Source organism: Coregonus lavaretus (assembly GCF_964263955.1).
Source record: "Coregonus lavaretus genome assembly, chromosome: 14".
Lineage (NCBI taxonomy): Eukaryota > Metazoa > Chordata > Actinopteri > Salmoniformes > Salmonidae > Coregonus > Coregonus lavaretus.
The window spans coordinates 12,995,667-13,007,616 of NC_140001.1; the positions used below are offsets into that span (position 1 = coordinate 12,995,667).

At 42.1% G+C, this 11,950-nt stretch overlaps 1 protein-coding gene across 3 annotated transcripts; it reads left to right on the forward strand.

Annotated features, from left to right (window-relative positions):
* The first annotated feature begins 791 nt into the window (after nucleotides 1-791).
* Nucleotides 792-10,472, forward strand: slc2a6 (solute carrier family 2 member 6). 3 transcript variants are annotated; one of them, XM_084176800.1, is made up of 11 exons: nucleotides 792-944; nucleotides 1,097-1,250; nucleotides 5,595-5,704; nucleotides 5,913-6,009; nucleotides 6,828-6,927; nucleotides 7,037-7,242; nucleotides 7,333-7,482; nucleotides 8,667-8,775; nucleotides 8,972-9,148; nucleotides 9,279-9,424; nucleotides 10,102-10,472. In XM_084176800.1, exons 1-11 carry the CDS (start codon nucleotides 898-900, stop codon nucleotides 10,261-10,263), a joined length of 1,458 nt encoding a protein of 485 aa, XP_084032926.1. In that variant the 5' UTR covers nucleotides 792-897; the 3' UTR covers nucleotides 10,264-10,472. The 3 variants fall into 3 exon arrangements, with proteins under 3 accessions (XP_084032926.1, XP_084032925.1, XP_084032927.1); XM_084176799.1 differs by having other exon boundaries at nucleotides 822-944; nucleotides 7,031-7,242; nucleotides 10,102-10,467; XM_084176801.1 differs by lacking the exon at nucleotides 9,279-9,424 and having other exon boundaries at nucleotides 822-944; nucleotides 7,031-7,242; nucleotides 10,102-10,281.
* The last annotated feature ends 1,478 nt before the right edge of the window (nucleotides 10,473-11,950 follow it).

Consider the following 11,950-nt stretch of genomic DNA (forward strand, 5'->3'; position numbering starts at 1 on the left):
AGGAGATCTGCATGGAGGAATGGGCCAAAATACCAGCAACAGTGTGTGAAAACCTTGTGAAGACTTACAGAAAACGTTTGACTTGTGTCATTGCCAACAAAGGGTATATAACAAAGTATTGAGAAACTTTTGTTATTGACCAAATACTTATTTGCCACCATAATTTGCAAATAAATTCATAAAAAATCCTACAATGTGATTTTCTGGATTTTTTTTTCTTCTCATTTTGTCTGTAATAGTTGACGTGTACCTATTATGAAAATTACAGGCCTCTCTCATCTTTTTAAGTGGGAGAACTTGCACAATTGGTGGCTGACTAAATCGTTTTTTCCCCACTGTATATTTGGATTTGTTTAACACTTTTTTGGTTACTACATGATTCCATATGTGTTATTTCATAGTTTTGATGTCTTCACTATTATTCTACAATGTAGAAAATAGTAAAAATAAAGAAAAACCCTTGAATGAGTAGGTGTGTCCAAACTTTTGACTGGTACTGTGTATATATATATATATATATGCTTTTATTTATTTATTATTATTTACAACGAAAATATATATATATATATTTACAAAGAAAGTATATGGGGGGATTGAAAATGATGCAGACAATTAAATTATATGAGATTAAACAACCTTTCACACGTTTAGGTCTGTTGCTCAACCAAGGAATTATTATCATGGCGACAGAAAAAGTACAGCCTGCCATAGACTGGGGGTTTCTGTTCTCCTTCCTTCCAATGATGACCCAATGGAATTTTTTGTAATTGCAAAACTGTTGTTTCACTTTCAGTATAACTAGTTTAGGACTTCGTCGGACAGGTTGCTACAGGAAAAATGAACAGCTAGAAAACACTGCTAGTTTAGGAGTTCTTCGGACAGGTTGCTACAAGGAAAATGGACGAGAATACACCGCTAATAGTCAAACGCACATCGCGCACGAGGTAGGCCACCAATCATATAATTGATGTCCTGCTGTCTATCAAAGGCATCAGAGATTCAGACCAAATGCTATTTACAATGAATGAAGTTGTTTATTCATATCACTCATATTTGAACATGTGATATTATATCTTTCCCTTTTTTTCATCCACAGCAATGCCAGGCTATACCTCGCTGTGTTTTCTGCTGTTTTGGGGAATTTCAATTTCGGCTATTCCTTGGTTTACCCCTCCCCAGTGATCCCTCAACTCCAAAACAGTGGTAACCCTAAACTGAGGATGGACACAGAACAGATAGCCTGGTTTGGGGTGAGTGAGGCAGAGAGAAAAACAACCGATGAAAATGTATGCACTAACTGTAAGTCGCTCTGGATAAGAGCGTCTGCTAAATGACTAAAATGTAAATGATGTCTTCTCATTCATTCAGTGTCTCCTTCAGAACGTTATCTGATGACAGCCAATAAAATAATGCCTTACCTCAATGATAATGTACTGTTTTTTTTCTTCATAAAAGTACAGCTATATTGTCAAATCAATCAGACAGTCCATATACTTGACCCATTCAGTATTTTATTTTTATTTCACCTTTATTTAACCAGGTAATTTATTTATTTATTTTATTTTTTACATTTAGCAGACGCTCTTATCCAGAGCGACTTACAGGAGCAATTAGGGTTAAGTGCCTTGCTCAAGGGCACATCGACAGATTTTTCACCTAGTCGGCTCGGGGATTAGAACCAGCGACCTTTCGGTTACTGGCACAACGCTCTTAACCACTAAGCTACCTGCCGCCCAGGTAAGCCAGTTGAGAACAAGTTCTCATTTACAACTGCGACCTGGCCAAGATAAAGCAAAGCAGTGCAACAGAGTTGCATTTGGGGTAAACAAAACAAAGTCAAAAATATATATACAGTGTGTGCGAATGTAGTAAGTTATGGAGGTAAGGCAATAAATAAATAGGCCATAGTGCAACAATAGTTAGTGCAAAAATAGTTACAATTTCGTAATTAACACTGGAATGATAGATGTGCAAAATATGATGTGCAAATAGAGATACTGGGGTGCAAATTAGCAAAATAAATAACAATATGGGGATGAGGTAGTTGGGTGGGCTAATTTCAGAATGGCTGTGTACAGGTGCAGTGATCGGTAAGCTGCTCTGACAACTGACGCTTAAAGTTAGTGAGGGAGATAAGAGTCTCCAGCTTCAGAGATTTTTGCAGTTAGTTTCCATGCATTGGCAGCAGAGAACTGGAAGGAATGGCGGCCAAAGGAGGTGTTGGCTTTGGGGATGACCAGTGAGATATACCTGCTGGAGCGCAGACTACGGGTGGGTGTTGCTATGGTGACCAATGAGCTAAGATAAGACGGGTATTTGCCTAGCAGTGATTTATAGATGACCTGGAGCCAGTGGGTTTAGCGACGAATATGTAGTGAGGGCCAGCCAACAAGAGCGTACAGGTCACAACGGTGGGTAGTATATGGGGCTTTGGTGACAAAACGGATGGCACTGTGATAGACTACATCCAATTTGCTGAGTAGAGTGTTGGAGGCTATTTTGTAAATGACATCGCCAAAGTCAAGGATCGGTAGGATAGTCAGTTTTACGAGGGCATGTTTGGCAGCATGAGTGAAGGAGGCTTTGTTGCGAAATAGGAAGCCGATTCTAGATCTAACTTTTGATTGGAGATGCTTAATGTGAGTCTGGAAGGAGAGTTTACAGTCTAACCAGACACCTAGGTATTTGTAGTTGTCCACATACTCTAGGTCAGACCCGCCGAGAGTAGTGATTCTAGTTGGGTGGGCGGGTGCAAGCAGCGTTCAGTTGAAGAGCATGCATTTAGTTTTACTAGTGTTTAAGAGCAGTTGGAGGCTACGGAAGGAGTGTTGTATGGCGTTGAAGCTCGTTTACACAGTTTCCAATGAAGGGCCAGATGTATACAAAATGGTGTTGTCCGCATAGAGGTGGATCCGAGCGTCACCAGCAGCAAGAGCGACATCATTGGTATACACAGAGAATAGAGTCGGCCCGAGAATTGAACCCTGTGGCACCCCCATAGAGACAGCCAGAGGTCCAGACAACAGGCCCTCCGATTTGACACATTGAACTCTATCTGAGAAGTAGTTGGTGAACCAGGCGAGGCAGTCATTAGAGAAACCAAGGCTATTTAGTCTGCCAATAAGAATGCGGTGGTTGACAGAGTCGAAAGCCTTAGCCAGGTTGATGAAGACGGCTGCACAGTACTGTCTTTTATCGATCGCGGTTATAATATCGTTTAGGACCTTGAGCGTGGCTGAGGTGCACCCATGACCAGCTCGGAAACCGGATTGCATAGCAGAGAAGGTACGGTGGGATTCGAAATGGTCGGTGATCTGTTTGTTAACTTGGCTTTAAAATACTTTCGAAAGGCAGGGCAGGATGGATATAGGTCTGTAACAGTTTGGATGTAGAGTGTCTTTGAAGAGGGGGATGACCGCGGCAGCTTTCCAATCTCTGGGGATGTCAGACGTTACGAAAGAGGTTGAACAGGCTAGTAATAGGGGTTGCGACAATTTCGGCGGCTAATTTTAGAAAGAAAGGGTCCAGATTGTCTAGCCCAGCTGATTTGTAGGGGTCCAGATTTTTCAGCTCTTTCAGAACATCAGCTGTCTGAATTTGTGTGAAGGAGAAGCGGGGGGGATATGGGCAAGTTGCAGCGGAGGGTGCAGAGCTGGTGGCCAGGGTAGTGGTAGCCAGGTGGAAAGCATGGCCAGCCGTAGCAAAATGCTTGTTGAAATTCTCGATTATTGTAGATTTATCGGTGGTGACAGTGTTTCCTAGCCTCAGTGCAGTGGGCAGTTGGGAGGAGGTGCTCTTATTTTCCATGGACTTTACAGTGTCCCAAAGCTTTTTGGAGTTAGTGCTACAGGATGCACATTTCTGTTTGAATGTATAAAGTGTAAGATGTACAGTTGAAGTCGGAGGTTTACATACACCTTAGCCAAATACATTTAAACAGTTTTTCACAATTCCTGACATTTAATCCTAGTAAAAATTCCCTGTCTTAGGTCAGTTAGGATCACCACTTTATTTTAAGAATGTGAAATGTCAGAATAATAGTAGAGAGAATGATTTATTTCAGCTTTTATTCCTTTCATCACATTCCCAGTGGGTCAGAAGTTTACATACACTCAATTAGTATTTGGTAGCATTGCCTTTAAATTGTTTAACTTGGGTCAAATGTTTCGGGTAGCCTTCCACAAGCTTCCCACAATAAGTTGGGTGAATTTTGGCCCATTCCTCCTGACAGAGATGGTGTAACTGAGTCAGGTTTGTAGGCCTCCTTGCTCGCACACGCTTTTTCAGTTCTGCCCACAAATGTTCTGTACGATTGAGGTCAGGGCTTTGTGATGGCCATTCCAATACCTTGACTTTGTTGTCCTTAAGCCATTTTGCCACAACTTTGGAAGTATGCTTGGGTCCATTTGGAAGACCCATTTGCGACCAAGCTTTAACTTCCTGACTGATGTCTTGAGATGTTGCTTCAATATATCCACATAATTTTCCTTCCTCATGATGCCATCTATTTTGTGATGTGCACCAGTCCCTCCTGCAGCAAAGCACCCCCACAGAATGATGCTGCCACCCCTGTGCTTCACGGTTGGGATGGTGTTCTTCAGCTTGCAAGATACCCCCTTTTCCCTCCAAACATAACGATGGTCATTATGGCCAAACAGTTCTATTTTTGTTTCATCAGACCATAGGACATTTCTCCAAAAAGTAAGATCTTTGTCCCCATATGCAGTTGCAAACCGTAGTCTGGCTTTTTTATGGCGGTTTTGGAGCAGTGGCTTCTTCCTTGCTGAGCGGCCTTTCAGGTTATGTCGATATAGGACTCGTTTTACTGTGGATTTAGATACTTTTGTACCTGTTTCCTCCAGCATCTTCACAAGGTCCTTTGCTGTTGTTCTGGGATTGATTTGCACTTTTCGCACCAAATTATGTTATTCTCTAGGAGACAGAACGCGTCTCCTTCCTGAGCGGTATGACGGCTGCATGGTCCCATGGTGTTTATACTTGCATATTATTGTTTGTACAGATGAACATGGTACCTTCAGGTGTTTGGAAATTGCTCCCAAGGATGAACCAGACTTGTGGAGGTCTACACATTTTTTTCTGAGGTCTTGGCTGATTTCTTTTGATTTTCACATGATGTCAAGCGAAGAGGCACTGAGTTTGAAGGTAGGCCTTGAAATACATCCACAGGTACACCTCCAATTGAGTCAAATGATGTCAATTAGCCTATCAGAAGCTTCTTAAGCCATGACATCATTTTCTGGAATTTTCCAAGCTGTTTAAAGGCAAGTCAACTTAGTGTATGTAAACTTCTGACCCACTGGAATTGTGATACAGTGAATTATAAGTGAAATAATCTGTAAACAATTGTTGGAAAAATTACTTGTGTCATGCACAAAGTAGATGTCCTAACCGACTTGCCAAAACTATAGTTTGTTAACAAGAAATTTGTGGAGTTGTTGAAAAACGAGTTTTAATGACTCCAATCTAAGTGTATGTAAACCTCTGACTTCAACTGTAAGTGTAAGCAGCACTATGTCCTGAAACATTCCTCTTTAGTTTTAACCATGTCCCTATTTGACTCTTTCTTTTATCAGTCTATTTTCACACTGGGGGCTGCAGCAGGAGGACTTGGTGCCATGCTTCTGAATGACCTGATTGGCCGGAAGTTAAGCATCATGGTGTCAGCAGTCCCCTCAACAGTTGGGTATGTAAGCTATGTACACATGTTCTTGATGGGAATATACATTTTCTGGTTATTTACTGAAAGAACAGGGAACAAATACATTGATTGTATTTACAAAAAAGCCCCAATGTATTAGGCCACATTACATTGGTGATCATAAAGTAAATATTAACAAAGTAATACAAAATACAAATATTTTTTCATATATACGTCCTTCCAACCCTTACAGGTACATTGTGATGGGAGGGGCACAGGCTACTTGGATGCTACACCTGGGCAGGTTCCTAACTGGTATCGCTGGTGGCATGACTGCTGCTTCCATACCTGTAGGTCAGCTACTGATAATGCTGTGTGCTCTCAGTGGTGGAAAAAGTACCCAGTTGTCATACTTGAGTAAAAGTAAAGATACCTTAATATAAAGTGACTCAAGTAAAAGTGAAAGTCACCCAGTAAAATACTAAAAGTCTAAAAGTACTTTTAAAATACTTTAGTATAAAAAGTAAATGTAATTCCTACTTAAGTATCAAAAGTAAAAGTAAAAATCATTTCAAATTCCTTATATTACCCATTTTCTTGTTTTTTATTTATTTACGGTAGCCAGGGGCACACTCCAACACTTCATCATTTACAAATGAAGCATTTGTGTTTAGTGAGATCAGAGGCAGTAGGGATGAAAAGGGATGCTCTCTTGTGTGAATTTGACCATTTTCCTGTCCTGCTAAGCATTCAAAATGTAATGAGCATTTTTGGGTGTCAGGGAAAATGTATTGAGTAAAAAGTACATTATTTTCTTTAGGAATGTAGTAAAGTAAAAGTTGTCAAAAATATAAATATTTAAGTAGTTTTTTTGGGTATCTGTACTTAAGTAGTACTTTAAAGTATTTTTACTTAAGTACTTTACACCACTGTGTGCTCTTCTGATGCTTCATCCAATAACAAAGAGTTAGACCATTTAGATACTGCTGTGGACTTCAGAATATGTCATTAGGAAACTGGTTAACCTGATCTATTGATGTTTCCTGAAATCCCCTCTCCTGGAAATATAAACCCATCTTAGACAACAGGCGTAAAGGCTTATGGGCTTACTGTCACGCCTTACATTAGTGATGATGTGGTTGTGTTCTCTTCTCTTGCACTGCTCCAGGTGTATATATCAGAGATCTCCCACCCCAAAGTTAGGGGAGCTTTGGGATCGTGCCCTCAAATCACTGCTGTGTTTGGAGCCCTGTCACTCTATTCACTTGGTAAGAACCTGGCACATCTCGTACACAGGTAGATACTGTAGGGGGCCATCCAGGAGGTCCATGTTGCTATTCAGAACTTTGAGTTTGTGTATGTTTGGTGAAGGGCTAGTGGTTCCGTGGCGGTGGCTGGCTGTGGCAGGGGAGATCCCAGCTCTGCTCATGCTGCTGCTGCTGTGCTTCATGCCCGACTCTCCCCGCTACCTCATCACCTGTGGAAAACAGGAGCAGGCCTGCAAGGCCCTGGAGTGTCTGAGAGGGCCCGACTCAGACTTCATGGCAGAGTTCAACATGATTGAACTCAGTATCTCGTCTCAGGTACACAGACGGTACTTTGGTTTGACTGCCTCCAAAGACTTACTGTAGATGTTCGGATTGAATACATTTGGTGTTTCTCCTTTCCTCCAGGGGAGAATCAGGTGGTCCGATTTGATAACGCCGTTCTACTACAAGCCCATCCTAATCTCCATAGTGATGAGGTTCCTTCAGCAGATGACTGGCATAACTCCCATCCTGGTGTATCTGGAGCCCATCTTCCACAAGACTGATGTCTCCCTGGTACGTGTCTTTTGTCTCCCAGCTATGGGGCTTTTCACACTACTGAGCCGAACCAAACCAAGCTGCACTGAGCAGGTCTGGTTACGCATCTACCATAGTTTCTGAAACCGTGCTGGAAAATGTGGAAATATCTGAGCCAGCGCAGTTTGGTTCAGGTTGGCATGATCGTGAGAAAAGGGTAATGGATTAGGTGGGATCAGGTTAAACTGTATCAGGGAAAAGGGTAATGGATTAGGTGGGATCAGGTTAAACTGTATCAGGGAAAAGGGTAATGGATTAGGTGGGATCAGGTTCAACTGTATCAGGGAAAAGGGTAATGGATTAGGTGGGATCAGGTTAAACTGTATCAGGGAAAAGGGTAATGGATTAGGTGGGATCAAGTTAAACTGTATCAGGGAAAAGGGTAATGGATTAGGTGGGATCAGGTTAAACTGTATCAGGGAAAAGGGTAATGGATTAGGTGGGATCAGGTTAAACTGTATCAGGGAAAAGGGTAATGGATTAGGTGGGATCAGGTTAAACTGTATCAGGGAAAAGGGTAATGGATTAGGTGGGATCAAGTTAAACTGTATCAGGGAAAAGGGTAATGGATTAGGTGGGATCAGGTTAAACTGTATCAGGGAAAAGGGTAATGGATTAGGTGGGATCAAGTTAAACTGTATCAGGGAAAAGGGTAATGGATTAGGTGGGATCAAGTTAAACTGTATCAGGGAAAAGGGTAATGGATTAGGTGGGATCAAGTTAAACTGTATCAGGGAAAAGGGTAATGGATTAGGTGGGATCAGGTTAAACTGTATCAGGGAAAAGGGTAATGGATTAGGTGGGATCAGGTTAAACTGTATCAGGGAAAAGGGTAATGGATTAGGTGGGATCAGGTTAAACTGTATCAGGCGTCATTGTGCTGCTTAGCAGTATTGCTTCCCCGCTCACATCTTTACCGCTACTTGATCTTGCGCCCTCTGCCTCGCCAACACACGTAACCGCCCTGTTTGACAACGTACTAACCAGCTGCGCCACAGAAAAGCTAGCAATTCGGCAGTGCGGTGGAGACATTTCAAGCTGTGGGGTGAGCTGACGACGCAATCTGTTACATCAGCAAATGGCTCCTTTACCTCAGTACCTTGACATTACAGAACATGTCATTCATAACCAAGGACATTTTAAATGCATCCACTTCTATCTAGGAACCTAAGTACGATGCTGCACTGGTGGGAGCAATTCGACTGCTATCTGTGGTGATTGCTGCCAGTTTGATGGACAAGGCTGGAAGGAAGGCCCTCCTCTATACCTCAGGTGGGTGCGTTCGCAGTCCAAGTGACAAAGCCATAAAATCATCACTGAGCTCAGAAAATAGGCCCTTCAGAAATGACCCACAGATTTAAACAGTGTCCCATAAGTGTAACAGTGTGTTATTGTTAAAAAATGTTTAAAAATTTTTTTTTAACGATTTTATTGACTGCATTTCTGTTCACTTGTTCTTCCTCTGCAGGGTTCCTGATGTTTCTCGCTACCCTTACAATGAACATGTACTCACACACCACCCCCTGCCCCTCCGGTAACCTGACTGGCACTGTGCTCCCCACAGACCTCATAGCACAGCAGGGAGAAGCTGCCTTCAACACCATCACCCTCATCCCATTAATAAGCACCATGGTCTTTATATTTGGTAAGAATCTCAGTCTTGATTAAGGAAATACATGTTTAATGCGTAATTCCCCACACACTCAACACACTCGGGTGGTTTCACATAGGCCTACGGTCATCATTTTTGCCCGTGCTGCTCCGTTCTCATCAAGGTTATGCTATGGGATGGGGCCCAATCACTTGGCTTCTGATGTCTGAGATCTTGCCTCTGGGAGCGCGAGGGGTCGCGTCAGGCCTGTGTGTGGGGGTCAGCTGGTTGACTGCCTTTGTCTTGACTCATGTCTTCATTCATGTGGTGGTGAGTTCATTGCTCCATTACTCTGACTACTAATCCAATGTGTGGGCACATTTTAATGACAAATATTTAACATACTACATTGAACATAAATCCTCTTACTATCACATTCAAAGACTGTAATTGACCTACCCATCTTTTTAACTGAACTTGAGGGTATCCGGGTTAGCGTTTATTGCATTCGATTTGGAACCGGGCTGCCTCCCGGGCCTGAGCCTGGTGCCCGTTCTGGCCGACGGCGAAGTTGGTTAAGCGTGTGGAGTAATGAGTAGGATTCTGTGTTTTCACATGCAAAAGTGATTGCTTTTGATTAAAACGCTTTGTCTGCCTTCCCAATGAAAACTAGTTTGAAAATTCGAACATGTATTTTATGGAAAAGGGATTTATGTTTCTGAATGATGCACTGTTACATTGTTGACAATATGACAGAGCAGCTGCAGATTACCGTTCCATTTGAGCAGGGCGCGCCTCCCTCACCGGATTCACCCGGTCACATAACGGGCCATAGCCCGGTTCAACCTGGAACAGTTTAATCTAATCCCATCCTAGTATAATGCTATTGTGAAATATTCATCCATGTCCCTTATACATTATTACTCACCTATAACAAGATTCCTAATCATAATCCTACATTCAACGACTAATGCAAAATGGTTGTGTGTTGACCATGTTTTCTACAGGAGACCTATGGACTGTTTGTTCCGTTCCTGTTCTTCTCGGTGGTGTGTGTGGTGAACATAATTTTCACCGCCGTGTGTGTCCCTGAGACCAGGAACAGATCGCTGGAGGAGATTGAGAACTATTTCCGGACTGGACGCAGTTTCACCATCATTGACACATAACACCTGTTGCTTACTGGAGCATTGTGGACTTCATCAACATGATGCAGTCATTTGTATGAATTGATTTTATTCAGGTGTTTAATTCCAGCATTTAAGTGTTTGTTAAAGGACAAATACACTGTTTTTGGATCTTAATGATATCGTTTTATTAATCACTCATACATATATTTAATTGTAAAATGACATTACATAAATACACGTGGCAACACCATGGTCTGCCTGTCAACTTCATGTACCTTTAACAAAAGGTTATAGATTTGAGCATTGGGAAAGTAACACACAGACAAATGAACCAGTTTCAGAATTCGATGGCTCAATTCCTTTTAGGTATTCAAACTCACCCTTCTTCCACAAACAGCAGTGAGAAGTTCACTTTTATCAAAAAAGGGGAAGATGATCATGCACAATTACATATAGACCCACAAAATACGATATTGGTTTGGCATTTCATCACGAACTTCTATATATTTTCTCGTCGTTTGGCATTCTGTTTCCTTTCCACTTAAAAACAAGCTGCTTCTGACATTGCTGCCTCTTTAGGCTTGTTTCAATCAGCCTGGTGGGAACAAGAGCTGAGAGCCACAAAAGATTAACATTACATTTAGCATACTACCTCAATATTGCAAAATTAACCAACACTGGCTGCGTTTTACACAGGCAGCCCAATTCTAATATTTCTCCCAATTATTGGCAAAATACCATTTGTGATGGGTGATTTGAAGGAGTCAGGCGCAGGAGGGTAAATCACAGAATGCAGAGTTTATTCCGGAATACAGAGTTAAGCAGAATTGCGTGAAATAGTCCAGTGCGCAAAACAGGCGTACTGGAACCAGACAGGCACACTGGGAAAATATACCCCAATAATACAAAATACACGGCGCTCTACCGCGCTACACTAAACAATCACCCACAAGGACAAGGGGGCAGAGAGAACACTTATACACGTATTAATGAGGGGAGATGAACCTGGTGTGTGTAATAGACAAGTCAAAACAAATGGAATGATGAGATGAGGAGCGGCAGCGGCTAGAAGGCCGGTGATGATGAACGCCGAAGCCTGCCCGAACCAGGAGAGGAGGCAGCTTCGGAGAAAGTCGTGACACCATTAGTGAAAAGTAATATAATAATTGGCCTGCCTGTGTAAATACAGCCTCAGTGTTGGAGATGGATATTAGTAATAATAATAATAATAATATACAAGGTTTGATGATCATATACAAACCTAGACCTAATCAGACTTTCAATGATTCTCATTGATGTCCTTGATTATTTCATATTGGTCATTGAGGGGAAATGCTCTGGTGCCCTCCTCAGGAAGCTTCTACAGAACAATACAGGGATTGACAGTGATGAGGGTTTATAGAACCTATGACATGATGCCATGATGCCGGTAGACTGACAGACCGGTAGACAGACTGACAGACAGGTAGACAGACTGACAGACCGGTAGACAGACTGACCGGTAGACAGACTGACAGGTAGACAGACTGAAAGACCAGTAGACAGACAGACAGACTGTATGTAACAGAGATATATCATCTACACATTGTGTATGACCAGTATAAAAATGTATGCACTCACTAACTGTAAGTCTAACTGTGGTCCTTTGTAGCTCAATTGGTAGAGCATGGCGCTTGTAATGCCAGGGTAATGGGTTCGATCCCCGCGACCACCCATATGTAAAAAT